Source organism: Alosa sapidissima, chromosome 7, assembly GCF_018492685.1.
Source record: "Alosa sapidissima isolate fAloSap1 chromosome 7, fAloSap1.pri, whole genome shotgun sequence".
Lineage (NCBI taxonomy): Eukaryota > Metazoa > Chordata > Actinopteri > Clupeiformes > Clupeidae > Alosa > Alosa sapidissima.
The window spans coordinates 32,031,384-32,049,725 of record NC_055963.1 but is presented as its reverse complement, the minus strand read 5'-3'; the positions used below and the strand labels follow the sequence as shown (position 1 = coordinate 32,049,725).

General features: G+C 39.4%; 1 protein-coding gene and 1 long non-coding RNA gene across 3 annotated transcripts in view; one reads left to right on the top strand and one right to left on the bottom strand.

Annotated features, from left to right (window-relative positions):
* The window catches only part of kcnq2a (potassium voltage-gated channel, KQT-like subfamily, member 2a), a 35,483-nt gene that overhangs the window by 3,191 nt on the left and 13,950 nt on the right, over positions 1-18,342 (bottom strand). The window contains exons 11-15 of one of the 2 annotated variants that reach the window (XM_042098941.1): positions 12,868-13,043; positions 11,730-11,777; positions 11,257-11,274; positions 9,306-9,393; positions 8,839-8,970 (exon numbers count right to left, since the gene is read on the bottom strand). In XM_042098941.1, the coding sequence (XP_041954875.1) occupies positions 8,839-8,970; positions 9,306-9,393; positions 11,257-11,274; positions 11,730-11,777; positions 12,868-13,043 (462 nt within the window). The remainder of the gene's footprint in view (positions 1-8,838; positions 8,971-9,305; positions 9,394-11,256; positions 11,275-11,729; positions 11,778-12,867; positions 13,044-18,342) is intronic. The other variant, XM_042098942.1, reaches the window with a different exon arrangement.
* LOC121713905 lies at positions 3,992-5,369 on the top strand. The gene is made up of 2 exons (XR_006032981.1): positions 3,992-4,539; positions 4,625-5,369. It is a non-coding gene; the product is annotated as an uncharacterized LOC121713905 (long non-coding RNA).

Genomic DNA, 18,342 nt, shown 5'->3' with positions numbered 1-18,342 from the left:
GGGCTCAGCTGGAGAAAAATAATATGGGGGTTAAGGGTGAAAAACTGGCCATCGTAAAAGGAACAGAGTGTTCAGAGGGGGAGAAATTGTGTTACCTTCTAACTTTGTGAGGGAATGTAAACTTTTGGCGACGGAACGCAAAAACATTGGAAGAGAATCCAGAACTATTGCAAGGGAACACAATAGGAGCTCAAAAAAATAAATACATTTCCACCTTAATAAAAATGCATTTCTGCCTTGTCCCCATGGGGGATCCATAGTCCAAGAATCAACTTCTGTTGAGGACAATTGAACTGTAAATTGCCATTACTCTGTTCTGTTTTTGTTTAGTGGTGTTACTGGGCTCCAATACACATACTGTACTGTATGGCACACATGAAAGACCACCTCTGTGGCTTAAATCTGTAGGCAGTAGCCTACAATAGTACATTTTAGTGTAGCCTATGAGAGTGTGTGCATGGCCTGCTGTAACAGTAAATATGTTGGTAACAGTGAAATTCTGTTGAAATAGTATAACATTTTATTTAGTTGTTCATCTCTACTCGCTGTTATGGGGCCAACTGAGTAATTATTTGGGCCCTTTCTGTCATCTGGCCTGCTTGAAGGCAATAAACAACAATAGGGTTCAAAATGTGCAATAAGAAACAGATGAAAGTGGTCAGAAGCAGACTTCAAAGTGTTTGACTTACAGTAGGAGCCTATTTCCCTTTCTATTATCATAACAAGCTTTTCTGCCGAATGATTTTATTTATAGACGCTGGTTACGTAAGCCGGTCAGATCCGATGGTGAGCTGTTTTGTAGCCTTACAAGCAGGAACACGTCTTGTCTAAGATGGCAAGGATAAGACACCAGCTTCCAAACTCAGAACTCAGACATACATTCATGTGAGCGTCTAAATAAAGTCAATGTGGAATAACCACAATGTGAACATGCACACTTAGGATTCCGAAAGACATCGAGATTGCTAAGAAGCACTTATCGATTGCATCATCAGAGGTATTTTGCTAGTGGCAGTTTCTAGGCACATATATCATCCCACCGTTTCCTTCATTCAGATATATTCAATCTGACTATTCGCACGTCATTCGAGACCATTCTGGAAGAAAATAATTGAACTCAAAGGCAAAAAAAGAAAAACATTCTCAAAGCTGCAACTGTTGTCTCATGCATACAAATGCCATGCGGAAATAAAAGACATCCACCCTAGCTATATTTGGCACTATTATTACGTACTTCTTATGGCGGGGTGTTGAGGGGGGAGGGGGCCCCACAATCAAATCTATCCTGGCAAAGTGCATAGAGAGGACATGAGGGCAATGCTTCATCAGGCAACAGACAGACTCTGTGTGCTACAACAACACCGATGAGGACACTTGTGAACAAATAAGCATGAATATATTCCAGACACCTTGGATGTGGCATACACAGACTCTCTCACACACCACTATGGATCATGTGTTGCTTAACATTTAGACTATGAGTAGGAACTGATGATTTTCAATGTTGTTGGAATATATTGACATATGTGTGGGACAGTTTTATGATCACACAACATATTTTAAAACTTATTTGGGAAGACGGTAGGGGTGGGTGGCAGAAAGAAGAAGGACAAAGTAGCCAACTGCTGTGCCAAAAAAATAAGACGTAAAACATTCAGAGGGTTAAATTAGTTAAAGGAAATGTGGACAGACCTCTATGCACATACATAATGGATATTTACAAGACAAATTAAACAGAATATGTAATATATTAACATCAAACAGATTAGAAGTTATTTTGAGGACAGGATTACTACTCCATGTGCTCCACTTGATTAAAAACATGTTCTTTATGCCCAAAGGTCAATGGTTACATGTAGATATTGCAAACACATATTCTCATAGCTATACTGTACATCCTCACAAACTTTAGCCAGAGGATTTCTAACACTGTATTGGGGATTCAAAGTCTGAAAAAATGTAACATTTGTTGTAAACAAAGTCATGGTTCTTATTTCTTCAGATGAAAGCTTAATGGGAGATCAAGAATAAACAACCCTCTCTTTGCAGGATAGGAAAATGGTGGTTATGAAAAATAAGGTTGTTATTGTACACCAATGGACTGTACACAGTGTATGTGTATGAGGAAAAGTTGACCATGTAATTGGAAAGGACAAGGTTTTATAAACAAATCTTGGTCGAGTTCATTTGGATTAATTCACAATAATTTACAAAAAAAACCCTCTTTTAATGTCAAAGTGAATGCAGATTTCTACAAAGTAATATTAATTAATTAAAAACATATGTAATGCAAGTCCCTTTTCAAGTCCAGCCACAAATGCTCTATTGGATTAAGATCTTGGGCACACAAGAACATCCACATTGTCGTCTTTTTCTGTGTAGTTTTCACTGTATGCTTCAGGTCATTGTCTTGCTGGGAAGTAAATATTCTCCCAAGTCATAGTTCTCTTGCAGACTGAATCAGATTGTCCTCCAGGATTTCTATATGTTTTGCTGAATTAATTCGACCCTTTACCTTTACAAGCCTTCCAGGGCCTGCTGTCGAGAAGCATCCGCACAGCATGATGCTGCCACCACCATGCTTCAAATTAGAGATGGAGCGTTTGTGGTGATGTGCAGTGTTTGGTGTCAAAAATAGCAAATGAACAGATGGATCATTTGGAGAATAAGTCGAGACAAAATCATTTGTGCATTTACAACGTAGCCGAAAAGAGTGAAGGGAGTGACATTATGACATTCCTCGATCGACTGATTGGGAAAAAGCTTGGAGTGCAGGGGGTTTTGAACATTATGTATGCCCATCGCACTTATCAAGAACGTAAAGACTTTGTTCGGCCCATTATTGTTGCCTTCCTTAATAACCGCATTAAAAGACTCGTCTTGCAAGCTGCCTGGGCAAAGAATGTAATGCTAAACAATACACGGATTTACCTTGATCACGACTTTACCTTCAAGGTGAGACAACAAAGATCCCTCTACAAGCCTATCAGAGTACAGTTAAAGGCCCAGGCCATCAAAACCCATATTCTGGTTCCTGCTAAACTAAAAGTTTTCAACTATGACGGGTCTGCAACAATCTTCCCAACTCCGGCTGCAGCAATTAAAGAACTGGAAGAAAAAGGATTATACAAGGCCGAACACGAGAATCCACGCTGATTAATGAACTCACACTGGAGGTATGACTAGAAAACACAATGACTTGGACATTGATCTGGTTTTCCTATTTACTTAAGAATGCCAATGTAGCCCTTGAACTTTTTTTTTGGTTACTTTCTTTGTTCATATCTCTCCTTTGCAGAGACAAAAAAACAAGGAGACATTCGGTGTTTATTGAAATGTTTAAGTAGGCCTAGTTCATTGGGAACGCTACTGTTTGTGTTAAATAAAAAAAATAAACTAATGATTTGATTATAGCTTTCGATACTCAGTGACAGCCTAATGCTATTCTGGAGCTAAACAAGTTTATTTAGGATATGCCAGAAAGCGATTGTTTGGTTATTGTAGGAACTGACACAAATGGGGGAGGGGGGCACTCCATACGCTGCCTCAGGGTATGTAGCCTAAACACGTGGTTACATTGACCCTAACTCTTAGATAAAACAATGGTCACCAGAAGATATCACCCAGCAATGGGGTGGTGCAGATGGAACTTTTTTGTTGGTCTATATGTGAGTGAGGATGTGTGTTTTACATGTGTTAAATGTAGTTTTCTTGTTTTTCAGTTTTTGTATTTGTATAAATCCTACCTGTCATGCTAGTGATTGGTTGTATAAGTATTTTCTTTATTTTCTGCTATGGATAAATCATTAAAAGTAATAACATGGAATGTTAAAGGTATAGGACATCCTATCAAAAGGAAAAGAATACTCTTAAAAAAGAGAAAGTGGGTATAGCCTTATTGCAAGAAACTCCTTTCACCTGAAGAACATCTTAAACTACAGAAAGATTGGGTTGGACAGATTTTCTTTTCATCTTTTAAAACAAATGTCGTATGATGACTGGGGCATAGCGATGTTTTATGTTATGTGTGGGTAAATTGGTGGAGGGAAATATGTGTGTAATCCAGTGTAATCTGTAAGGTAATTAATTATGTGTGATTGCTGGCTGGCTGTGTGGACTGCGTTGGAACTCCTTGAATGGACAAATCGCACACAGCTTGTTAATTGAAAGATTGGGACGGTGGCGGGAACAATCCTTTTTATACGGGACGTCCCTGACCGGGAGAGGACTCGTTTTCCCAGGGGGCTCGAGAGGAGTGGCGTCATCACGCTGCGACAGAGAGGAGCAACGAAATGACAACAATCCTTCAGCAGCCGATCGGTGTGGGAGAAGAGCATGTTTACATGCCGACTTAAGGGAAGTGCTTTCTCCTGCTTCTGTATGCCTGTGTGAATGGGCCATCAAGGGGTATTTCGGTGTGTGAGAATGTGTTTTGTCTCCTGGAGGTACAGATCTGAAAGCAGTAGCCGACGCAAACCCGGAAGTGGCATCGTAGAGGGAGAGGGAGTGCAACGCGAGTGATCGCCTACTTAGAGGAAAGTAATTTATACCATTGTCTAAGCTGGAGTGAGTGGGCTGACTTGCGGTTGTATGTGTGGACTGAGTTTCTCCCTTTCTCCGGCAGCGTATGGGTGTGCAGTGGAGCGGTAGGCAACTGGAACGCAGGCTACCGAGAGCCAGTGGATCGCCGTCGCCCCGCCCCCTGAAGACTGGACTGTGCTAAGGACACTGGTTGGTGGGGCTGCGGTTGGTGTTATTGACTGTGCTGGTTTTGACTTTTTATTTTGGTCGGCGTGGGGGACTGCCGCCGACCAAATTTGATTAACTCTTCCCTCTATCTGGTCAGACAGTAGGCCTACACCCGCTCAGAGGGGTGGGCTAGGACCTCGCAAGTACCTCTTATTAATGTACGGGTTTTGTTGGGTGGGGCTGTAAGCTTAGTAGTTAGGAGGGCATGTATGTGCAGGACGGGAAAGGGTGACTATTTAAAAGTGTGGCATTGTGTGGAACTGTTGTGCTGATTCTCCCATTTTCACCTGTGTGAATATCCTTGTAGTGACTGTATGTGTGGCAGGGTCCTGGGATTTGGTATCCCCTGAGTGGTGTTACAGCACTTATTTTTCTTTTGTTTTCATTTGAGTTGTGGTTTTCTATGTGGATGTATAGTGTGAACATTTCTGACTGCATTTTATGTGTGGCTCCTAAATTACTAGTGGGGGGCTGGTAATGCTAATCTCTTCGTTCAGAGGTACGCCTGATGTACATGTGGGCGGGCGGGATTCATGTTGGTGTATTGCTGAGGTGCTGCTCATTTTGCTGAATGTGTGTGGCTGCTGACCCTTGTAATAAAATTTGTAGCTGTGATCTGACTCAGTCTGGTGTTGTGTGTCTCAGAGGGGATTGCACCTGTGTTTAGATAGACGGCACGACACAAACAGCCGAGGAGTTGTTATTTTCTTTCACAAATATATACCCTTTGAATTAAATAATCAGATTTCAGATACAGAGGGAAGATATATATTGGTGAATGGGAAAATTTGGGCCAAAGAGATAACTATACTTAATATATGCTCCTAATACAGATACACCTACATTCATTTCTGATATGGTCTCTCTTTTGAATACACAATGCACAACATTTGGATTGATGGGAGGAGATTATAATTTAACTCTTTCATATCTGGATAAATCCTCGCACTCTGGAGGTTCCAACCCTAAATCTGCAAAAATGTTGCGTGCATTGGGATCAGAAATAGGGTTAATAGCTGTATGGAGAGAAATTAACCCTACAAAAAGGGATTATACCTTCTTTTCCAATAGACATAAATCTTACTCTCGTTTAGATTCCTAAAAAATGTATGAAGTTTGTTTCATCTTGTGACATACATGAAATCTCTGTATCAGACCATGCAATGGTCTCCTTGGATATCACTTTAATTGAAGCTTATACACCTAAAATGTGGAGATTTAATAACATGCTATTAGAAGATGAAATATTTTTGAGAGAGTGCATTGAAGATTTTTGAGAATGAGAGAGTGCATTGAAGATTTTAATACTTACAATTTATCACCTGATATAGCCCCATCCATACTTTGGGATGCCGCAAAAGCTACTTTCAGAGGACACATTATATCATATTCTACACAAGCAATGCTGCCCTCTTTCCCCATTATTATTTGTTATTGCTTTAGAACCGTTTGCTGAGATGATCAGAATGAATCCTATGATAACGGGAGTGACAGCAGGTACACTACACCATAAAATGTCACTATATGCCGACGACACTCTATTATTTGTTACTGAACCTATGTCAACTCTACGCCATGATTTGGCAGACATTCAACATTTTTCTAAGACTTCAGGGTATAAGGTTAATTTACAAAAATCAATTGCTTGCCCTCTAAATATCCCAAATGGAAAAAATGTTAAAGAAGAATGCCCCTTCTCTTGGTCAGTAGATGGCTTTAAATAAGTGACAAGTGACACCCACCTTGGACAAACTATTTCAGGAAAATATTATAACCCTTTGCTGGAAAAATGCAAAAAGAAACTTCAGACTTGGTCGGCTCTCCCACTGTCCCTTATTGGGAAAATCAATGTTATCAAAATGAGTATACTCCCTAAGTTTATTTATGCATTTAATATGTTGCCATGTTATATTCCCTTTGCTTTTTTTAAGCTAATGAATAGATGTCTAACAAAATGTATATGGAACAATAAGACCCCAAGGATTAAGCTGTCCACTTTAACAAAGTCATGTTTGAAAGGGGGGTTAGGACTTCCAAACTTTCTATGGTACTACTGGGCCTGCCAAGTTAGAAATATAATAAGTTGGAAGCTGTGAACTAGCTCTCTTTGGGTCACATTGGAATCACTAACATGCTATCCATTGGAGATCACAACAACACTTTATGTTAATAAATTGCAGTCCCTGATGAGTGTAGGGATGCCCCCTTTACAAACTACATTTGGCAGGACTGCAATAGGTATCTGAATACAGAAGGTCATATAAGCAAAGAGTCTCCTATTGCATTTAACCCCGACTTTCTAGCTCTCTCTCAAACTGATTTTCGCAACTGGACACTTCATGGTCTGAAAACTTTTTCAGACATGTTTGAGGAGGACTCTGAGTCCATTAAATCCTTTACTGATATTTGTGCAGAATATCAAATACCCAGAACAGACTTTTTTAAATATTTGCAAGTTCGTCACATCATTGTATCTTTATATAAAAAGGGACAATTTAGAGACTGTATCCCACTGAGCTGGAACAATTTATTATTACTGCTACTTCAGTTAAGGGGAAGATATCCCACCTGTACAGAACTCTGTCTGAAGTTCACAGAACTCTTTTTCTTTTCTGAGAACAAACTGGGAAATAGAATTTAAAATGACTTTCAGTGAAAAAGAATGGTTAATTCTGTGCACCCAATTTACCGCACCTTTGACTATAAAGTTAAAGAAACTAATTATAAATTCCTGTATAAATACTATATAACTCCAGTAAGTTTGATGGCACTAATTCTCCTATGTGTAGAAAATGTGAAACTGAATTTGGAACATTTATGCATCTATTTTGGCATTGTAAAGCTGTTCACTCCTTTTGGGAGAAGATTCATAAAGCAATTCAGGATATGTGTAACTGTACTTTTGAGCTGTGTCCTATGTTATATTTGTTGAATTACGATGTGGAAAATAAGTTTCCCTACACAAGAAAATTTTGCTAAAAAATGTATACTTAGTACATGGATTTCCCAGTCAGGACCCACCTTGGGTCAATGCCTGGAACAAATAATAGACTTGTTGCCCATTGAAGAAATCACAAGTAAACGACATTCAAGACTGCAAGATTACTTATCCACTTGGTCCTTAATATTGAATTATATACATACTATAAAATTACTAACTTAGATTGAATAATGGATAACCCACAGACTGTGGTGACGTAGGATTATTATTATTGTTCTGATTGTTATTGTCTTTCTCTTTCTCTTTCTTTTCTTTTCTTTTCTTTTTTCTGTCCTGTGGATGTGTCTAGATGTGTTGTCCCTGCTGTTTTGAGTGTTGTCTTGTTTAGATGTGTGTGTTGTATGTGCTAAATTGTGAAAATAAATAAATAAATAAATAAAAAATAAAACATAGCATTTGGTCTGATGGCCAAAAAGCTCAATTTTGGTCTCATTAGACGTTTGGTCTCATCAGACCTTCTCCCATTTGACCTTGGAGTCTCCCACATGTCTTTGGGCGAACCTTAGTTAAGATTTAATATGAGCTTTGCCACTACCCCATAGAGCTTTGGAATATATGTTTAATTAATTAACATTACTTTGTAGAAATCTGCTTTCACTTTGAAAAGGGGGAAATATCCAAGGGGGGTGAATATTTTTTATAGGTTTAGATGTACTGTAAATGTCATGTCAGTCACCCTGGACACAAGAAAATGGCCATGCACTTGTGAAAAATGGTTAAAAATAGTGTGATACTCTTTAAAAATATAATGTTCTTGTACATCATGTTAACAAGAACCCTTGAATTATTAACTTTAGGCTTTAGAAACATACTTTGGCTATAGTCTGTGCATCTCATCAAATGTTGTGGATGCAAATAGCACCCGTTTCACAGAATGACCCATTTACTGTATATCTAAAGATATGTATCTGTAAAAGGATAAGGAGATAAGGAAAAATACTTTAAAAGAATGTGTTAAGGTATGCAAGTAACAATGTGTCAGTATCTTCTAGAATTAATGAAATTAACACAATAAAGTATAAAAATCAGATATTATGCCATGACTGTAGATGTACATCCATAGATGTGGTGGTGTAGCAGGGGCTTGCCTGGATTGAAGGCTTTTGATGCGTGAGAGCATGTCCAGGTGTCCAGCAGAGTACTGCTCAATCACATCCATTACGTCGTACGGCCGCAAGCTCTCCTTAAATCTCTTCTTTGACAACATGAAGCGCATAATGCTGATGATGAAAGATTTGTTCTTATGTTAGACCATCTCCTTTCTATAGCACATATCTCATTTGCTAATTAACAGTTTTGATTAATAAGATAAAGCAGAGCTCAATGCTGTAATTACTCATACATATTGTAGGGACACTGATTGATCTGCTAAAAGTGTCATTTTGAATGGGCAATTCCATTCAAACCTGTCACATCCATAACACAAACTAAATACCATGGCATTGTGTTGGCTTTATGGATGTGACAGTTTTGCGTGGAATTGCCCAAATACGTTATTAAGGAACCACTTAATTCTTTGAAGTCTTAAAGTTGTTGCCATGGGCTCACATCTTACCAGACTGCTCGAATGGTCACCTTCACACCAGGAGGTAAATCCCAGGAGGGCCCTTCATCCCCGAGCTCTTCTCCAGGAAGGCTTGCCTCTGCAACAGACCCCAACCCCATCAAACAAGCCTTATATAGATCTTCCATATCTATAGAACACATGACATTAACTGATGAGGCTCCACTGCACCCATTCTTATGATGCAATTGGGGCAAATTGAAAATGTTTCAAAACTAGAAGTCTTCTCTCCCCCCTCTTTAACTTCACCTTGCTCAACAGTCTTTAGTACTTTATGCCCCTGACCTGGTAACAAGCAGTCATACAGCACGGGAATGAGCAAATGTACAAAAGCAGTCTAGCCAGGATAATATAAATAAACAAAATAATACAAATAAACAAACATAATATTGGATTCATCAAAATCAGTTCAACTGTTGGTGCCAGAACATAAACAAAGTGAGAAATTAGCGTTGGCTTTCCCTTTGCCGTCAGATGGAGGCTCTAGTCTGGATTAACACAGAGACCCATCTTGCTTGAAGAAGAGCAGGTCAGGGCTGTTAGAGTGGCCTTTAGTGGATGATCGGTTGCTATTTTACATATCTAAATGTGCTGTATATACTGTATCAACAGGATGCCAATTTGAAGTCTACATGAGAATATGGGGATTTGTGAAGCAGCCACAAAAACAGTGTTATTATGTTAGAGAGAGCTGGAGATACAAAGGACATTTTTGTTCTTTAAAAAAGACACAAAACACAATCCACTTGACTACTGGACATGCATTAGCACTCTGTGGGATATAAGTACGGCTCATTTGCACCCAGCAGAATTGAGCAAAGCTCAGTGAATACCACTCAAGCATCACAGTTTTGGCCAGGCCTTCAGGAATAAATAATGTTTTTTTTCTCACTTCATGCTGTGAACAGTGTGTTTTGGGCAGTCAGTTATATACATGGCTGTATAATGTATAACCCAAACATCAGTAATGTAACTGAGTGGTGTGCTGTATAGAAACCTCAGAGTGCTCTAAAAGAGTACTGAGAATTTTAGCACCATAGTCAACATTACAAACACATTGTGTTGGCTTGGCTCTCCTCAGCAATGGCCTGGTCAGTATCATCATGTAAACAAGTTGTTTGCTGTGGCAGGCAGGAAGTGATTCCAGCTGAGGTAAAGGCCAGTGGATCTGCTGAGAGCTGTGAAAGGCCTGAGGATCTCCACATGCAAATAGACAGGCAAATGGGGGGGAGTGAGCAGCCAGTGCAACGCAGAGCAGCAAACCCAGCCTGGGCTCATCCAGCATAAACACAGCAGCCCCATCAGGTAAACGTAGCACAGATAGAATACTCTCCACTGGAAATACAATGCATTCCATGCAACTGCCACTAGAGGGAGGTATTGTGCTCCCACACCACAGAATACACAGTACATCTTCCCACTTCCTGTAAAAAAACAAACCCTAGGCTGTAAGTAGAGTGGATGTTTGGGGTGGTCCTCTAAGGTGTCATGCCACAACATTTCAGGATTTATGCTGCTTTGTTGACGCCAGATAAGTCAAGGCTGTTGGGCCGCAGACACCACTTTCCCCCTCAGGCACAACAGAGTGTTTTAAAGCATGTCAAGCACATGATTGACAGAAAAAGTTGTGCACCATCAGGCACCACTGTCAGACAGGTGACTCATCCACCTGGCAGGTGACTAAGAGTGCACTCTGCCTCTGCGGCTGAGTCAGCTGGCTTCTTTGAAATCCCAATGCCTTTGACAGCAGGAAGTCATCTGCTAGTCTGTCAGTGTTACCCAAGGGTGGAAAGTGAAGTGATTCTTCTCTCAGATGCGACAGTTCAGCTCAGCCATTTTGAGTGACACATAACATGCACTATAATTATAAAGAGAAAGTGTATGTATCTAACTCAATTCGTTAGTGTTATTTTAGTTCTCTGGACAGACAGACAGCTCTTACTTATTAAACCTTCAATGGCTGCATGGATGTAGAGGATAGAAGAGAGGAGTGGTTAAATACTGTGAAATGATATCAGACGTGGTGAAAATAAGATCACTGCAATATATGAAAATGTACTAAATGTGAAAGATCTCTGATCTACTGAAGATCAATGTATAAACAGGTTCATGTAGTTTGGCTCGTTTCATAACAAACAGTAAGGAAGGCATTTAAATCCAAACTAACATTTTAGTTATATATATATATATATATTTCATATATATATAAATAACCTTCTTATTATTGATGTTTATGATTTTGTTTTTGATGAAACTTTAAAGAATGTAATCTAATCAACTCATTGTGCCATGTTAACTGTAGGTATATTAGTGGAAGGAAGGTCTGCCACGCTCAGGCAGGCATATATTAACATACAACAGTTTTAACTCAATCAATTGCACATATTCCTACTATTGATGAAATTGGAGGCTAACCTGGAGATCTCTTCACTCCAAAGTCTTCATCCTGTAGCTCAATCAACACTTCAGTACATGGCAGAGAGAAGTAACCAGTAAGTTTAGTAAGATGGAAATATAAAAGTAGTCAAAGTCAAAGACAATGTTAATGCCCCTTTGCCACATAGTCATTGCTCTCACTTGCTGTGAGTGTGAGTATATGTACTGTACGTGTATGTGTATGTGTATATGATAATTCCTTGTGCCCTCAGTGCTACTTATATATCATGTTCACGTCTTGTCTAAAATGTGCAATTGTCTGTGATGACATGACGAATGCACTAAAAGTAGAGCACAGAAGGTAACATGAGACAACTTGAGACCTACTGTATATAGCACCTATACACTGTATGATAGACCTATATAATTCCTTCAACTGACAAAAGTATGTTAAAAAAATAACAATGCATGACTCAGCCATAATTTTCTCCTCATAAAAAGTGTGCTTCCTTAGAGGAGAAGTACTGTAATTAGATGATGTGTTGGAAGTGAGCCAAATCATCCTTGAGTCATCGCAGCAAATAGTTTGAAAAAGAACTGTGAGTGCTCTGAGTGTTTAACATAAAAAAGCACATTAATGTCAGATGAACACATTGCTCCAACAAGGCATTGGCAATTTAGGACTTAATACATCTCTTTATACACCTGTGACATTGTGGCTTACTGGCAATGGAAGACATGAGGTGCGTCATGTGATCCAGAATGCTCTCAAATTCATAGACTGGAATGGGTATAATGGGAGAAGAGAAATGAAAGTCCAATAGTTCTGTATAATGCTTATTTTATGTTAGGGAGGTTAAAAAGGTTCAGAAATTATTAAATTCCTACAAGTCAAACCAGGTGAAATTCACGGTTTTGTGAAAGAAAGAGGCCTAATGTGCCTGCATGCTATTTCTGAAGAGTATCAGGCAGCCTCTCTACTGCTCACTGGCCTAGCCTTCAGAAGCAGAGATTTCCAATGGAAATACACACCAAACAGATGCACAACCACAAAGGCAAATACACACACACACTGATGTGAAGCAAATAAAAGAACAACAACAACAACAACAACAACAGCAGCAGCTATAAGCCCGAAAAGATGACAGAAGACTGAACATGCCCCTTCTTTACTGACCTTCAGAGTTCTGGCGAGATACGGCGCCCTTGATGCGGAAGGCGTGTTTGGCGAGGTTGGCTACTTTGCTTGGGCTGTCCTCCACTCCCTCCTCTGTGCCCGGGGTCTTGCTTTCTTTGCCGCTCACATTTTTGGAGGGACTCTGAAATACTTTATCTTTAAGGCTGGGCTTACGGCTACAGTAAGTGGAAAGGGGCACACAAAACACAGACCATGTGTGAAATTTACACAGGTCCAGGGACGTAGTCACTACCCATTATGAGTAACAACGAGTAAAATGTTAATGGTTTTAGATACCGGAGTTCACGGTTTGAAATTAGAACGGATCCCTTTGAAGCATGCCCCATCCCACCCCCCCCCCCCCCTTGTGTGATTCATTTGGGCTGACTAAACAAAAGGAATTGTTTCACGAGAGAATATTGGTCAGCAACGAGAACAGTGAAAGTGCTGACTTCTGCATCACACTTCGGGGGTAAAGTCCCCCCAAGTGGCTCACTCTCTTGACATACAGATATACTGTATCTAGTGAGTCAAGATGAGCACAGAGGCAGTGTTTGCATGTTTCTCACAGGAGGTACAGGAGGTGCAAGGCCTTGTTTTCCTGTGTAATCACAGACACAGTGAAATGACAAGGGATAATGAGTTGTGCAGTGATTTCCAAGACAAAGAAATACACTTCAGTGTCCATTGGTGCCCAATGGGCCATAGATATCCAAGCAGGATAGGGATGAAATGCTTCTGCCATCTACTGGTCAGACCCCAGCACTACGCATGCACCCAGTGGGAGGGAACCATCAGCAAGAAACATTTATCTGCATTTATCTTTCAGCCATTGGTTCCCATTCCAAATGGCCGGCTGGTCATTTATGTTTCAGAAAGGATTTGATTGTTTTTTGTGATGAAATGGGGTATCAAGGTGGGTCAGGTTTTAAGATATGGACAGGGTGAACGAAGGTGAGATTGTGAGTCGTATATAGTTGTATATATTTAAATGGTTACAAGCATGCTACATTAGCTATGCCCAATTCTCAATAAGTAAACATATTTAGTGCATTTAGTCGCTCACATCGCATCTGTCATTTAGTCATTCAGACACCAAGAGTGGGCAAAACTTATGTTAAAAACGATATTTAAAGGGAAACTTGGCAGGATTTCCCCCTCTGCTGGAGAAATTGTGCATTATGCTATTTCAAAACTGTGGGAAAAGGAAACGATAAAGCACATGGATTTGTTTACAAGCTAGCAAAACGGTTAGCATAAGTTCGGCAGACAATGTGGATGTTACAAGGTAAGAAACACGATTTAAAACGAGTTTCTTGTTTCTCACTTCTCTTTCCGGGACGGTAGTCTCAATGTTGCAAGGTTGGTTTTCCGCCTGGGGACGCTAGGGGCAGCGGGAAAAGTCACCATTTTCACCGGAACAGGTCATTTAACCATCCAAATGATTTCTAAACGGGTTTATTACGTTGAAATAGTTGCCAAGTTCCCCTTTAAATTAGTGGATTGAAATTAGAGAAGTGTTAGAATTGCAACAAGCTAATGTAATATTTGCTATAAGAAGCCAGCAGCTTTCAGCAGCCTTAGCAATGCAGTATAACAGAGAGGTTTAAGAAAGGAAATGATTATTATGCCTATCATTGCATATGTTGCACTTATATGCCTGCTTCCTTAAAGAGAAATATTGATGTGTTTGATGATGATATTTTATTCCAGTATTGGGAGTCTCTATTGTTGCGGGAAATAACCCATTTTCCCCAGGTTATGGCAAGATATAACAATATCTCCCAACAAATTGGACAAGGAAAAAAGAATATTATTCAATTCTGTCAACTTGCTAGTCATGCTTGACACAAGCCAGCATGCAATTGTAAAGAATCATTAGGAGATGAGTTGACTTGAAAGTTTAAATGAAAAAGTTCCAAGAGCATAGAGAAAAATATGTATATTTCCTATCTTGAGGTCAGAGTTGAATTTAATGATGATGCTGATCATGACCATTAATCCTTCACTGGTATTACACTTGGTTCCAAAAACGTATATACAGTGCCTATAAAAAGTATTCACCTCCCTTGCATATTTTCCCTTTTATTGCTTTAATGAATAAACTCTGTCAATTTAATTTGGCCTTCTTTTACAATAATTTACAAAATCCCCTGTTTAATGTCAAATCAAAAGACATTTGCTTTAAAGCTGCAGTTGGCAAGTCTGACAGATTGAGGGGACTTAGCCAAAATTTTGAATGGTTACAACTCTCATGCCCCTCCCCTGCTACCACCGAGCACCCTCTCATCGAGTTTGTGCTCGTCAGTGCCCTGCTCTGATTGGACCAGAAAAACCGGCAGCTGTGGATTTTTGCAAAACAAATAACAGGCTCTAGGTGGGGGTAGAAGTGCGTTTTTTTTTTCCTAAAACCGGCTGATTTATGTTGTTCTGTCGGAGCATAGTGTCGGTTTCAGTGAATATGATCAAAAAAATCTTGCCAACTGCAGCTTTAAAGTCAGTGACTAAATCAACAGTGGTCCAGCCAATTGGTGCTAATAGTCTCACAATTAGTAAAATGGAGATCGCCTGAGTGCAGTGAAAGTGGAAGACGCTTGCAAGGTCCAGTCACTGGTGAGTCAGTATTCCTGGCTATAATTCCACCATGAAAACAAAAACACACCAAATAAGAAAAGGTTATTGGCAAGCATAAGTGAGGGAATAGATACAGAAAAATGTTCAAGTCACTGATGTTTAGTAAAATCCATCATTAAGGAATGTAAGGAATATGCCAAATGTGCAAATCTTCCTAGAGCAGTCTGTCACCACAAACAGAGTGACTGTTCAAGAGGAATAATGGTGGGGGAGGCCACCAAGGCACCTATGACAACTCTGAAGAAGTTAAAAGCTTAAGCAGGTTCTTTACCAATCAAAGCTCTATGGGTGAGTGGTAAAGCTCTTATTAAATCTAAAGTTCGCCCAAAGAAATGTAGGACACCCCAAGGTGAAATGGAAGAAGGTTCATAGGTCTGATGAAACCAAAAGTAAGCTTTTTGGCCATCAGACTAGATGCTTTTTTTGGCGGACACCAAACACTGCACATCACCAAAAACACACTATCCCTAATTTGAACCATGGTAGTGGTAGCATCATGCCGTGGGGATACTTCTTGACAGCAGGCAAAATATATGGAAATCTTGGAGGACAATCTGATTCAGTCTGCAAGAGAACAACAACTTGGGAGAAGATTTACTCTCCAACAACACAATGAGCCGAAGCCTACAGCGAAAACTACACAGACATGGTTTAAAAACAACAAGGTGAATGTTCTGAGTGGCCGAGTCAAAGCCCAGATCTCAATCCTATAGAAAATCTGTGGCTGGATTTAAAAAAGGTTGTTCACACCCATTCCCCTTCCAACCTGGCAGAGCTTGAGCAGTTTTGCAAAGAAAAACGGAAGGAAATTGTAGTGTCCAGATGTGCAAGCCTAATTGAGACCTATCCACACAGACTCCATGCTTTAATTGCGGCCAAAGGTGCATCCACTCAATACTGACTTGAAGGGGGTGAATATTTATGCACTCACTTATTTTGCATCATATATTTTCAATTAATTAACATTACTTTGTAAAAATCTGCTTTCATGTTGACATTAAAGAAGGGATTTATGTAAAATATTATAAAAAAAATTTAATTAATCAAGATTACATAAATAAAAGCAGTAAAAGTGGAAATATCCAAGGGGTTTAATACTTTTTTTTATAGGCACTGTGTATTCTGACACATAATAGAAAAAGTTGACCCCAAGGCAGGTGAATAACATTTGTGATGGAATTAGATGAGAGACATGCAGAGGCTGTCAAAGTACCTCAGCAAGCATAGGACCACTGGCAGCACATAACATTACTGCAGGGTCCTGACAATATGTGTTTAATGATGGATAATTGTACACAATGGGCTAAAACAGCACACTCTTTAGTTAAGCAAAGTAAGAAAACATTTGGGCATTACAACGTATAAGGGCCTAGAGAGTACTAGACAGGAGACATAGCATAGATTTGAAATAAACTCCAGACAATGGAAAGCTAGAGTTTGGCTTCTACGACTTATCTTCTCCCCTTGGGAACCGAATCAGTTACTATGTGAGCTGGCGAACATGATTAACAGGGTGAAATAATAGAAAGAGAGAGAGAGAGAAAATACAGAACAGACCCAAGTGCTTGAGAGCCATCTAGACGTGCATATGTTAGTAATCTGTGTGCAACGGTACCTAAGGCTTCTGGGGCAGCACCCACAGAGTTGAGCTGAGTGTGATTTCGCATTACTGCTCATGAGAGGCGGTGGGCAGTGACAGAGACACAAGGACAGCATTGTAAATGTGATGCTGAAATTGATACTGATTAGTAAAAAGGAACTGGACGGTGACCCTGTACATGGATGGATAATTGATGGTATCGTGCCAAATAATACCAAAATAATGGTAATGCACTGTGTGCTATGAAACGTCACAATAGATCAAAAATGGTTATGAGAACATGACAATGTGAGTGAAAAGTAAGAAAGTTTCATAAGTGTAGTTATTGTACAAAAATACATATGTCCGATGATTGAGTGTAGTTATTGTACAAAAAGACATATGTCCGATGATTGAGATAGAATATGACAAAAATATCCCTTATATAGCTTTTCCCATGTCAAATGCACAACCACAATGTGCTGATGAGAATATTGGGAAAAATATGTTTTATGATGTGGTCATGAATAAATTGCTGCGAGGAGTGAACCTATCAAATATCAAAAGGTGCTTGACTTTCAAAATTATCTGAAAAGTGCTAGCGTAATGTCTACTCTCCTAATACAGTGAAGCCAGTGCTGATACCAGAATATTTTAGATAGCTCTTGAAAGGTTAAAATATCAGGGTGTGAAAAAATACATTAAAAATTGGACGATAACAACCCATCCAGTGGTAGTGTGCTCCATATTATAAATAGAGCGGAGTTGCTTGTTAGCCAATTTCTTTTTGTGCTTATTCTATAACTGTAGTACAGTTATTGAATTATCCGATAAATACAGGCTTGTGTCATGGGCACTTGCTAACATTCAGAGATAGGTGGTTTAATGACCTATCGTGGTCTTACAATCTCAGTATATCTAAGTATTGTTCTTTGTAATTACATTAAACTGAAGAAGGCTTCTGTATCTTGATTCAGTGTTTTGTTTGTGTGTCATTTGTGTTCATTACAGTGCCTTTTCTCAACTGTAGTAAAGGAGATGGATTTAATGATGTTTAATGGCTGCTGTCTCTGGTCTTCTGTCTGGATACAATGCTGCCTTAGTCCAAAGCAGGTATAATCAGTCAGCAACCACCTACCATGCTTATTATAAAGAATACATATGTAACAGTATATGAAATGCATAAAAGAAATATTGGCTATATATTTGTGCTTATTTGTTTGCATTTAGCTGTGCACTTAAAGTACTCTGTGCTGATACTA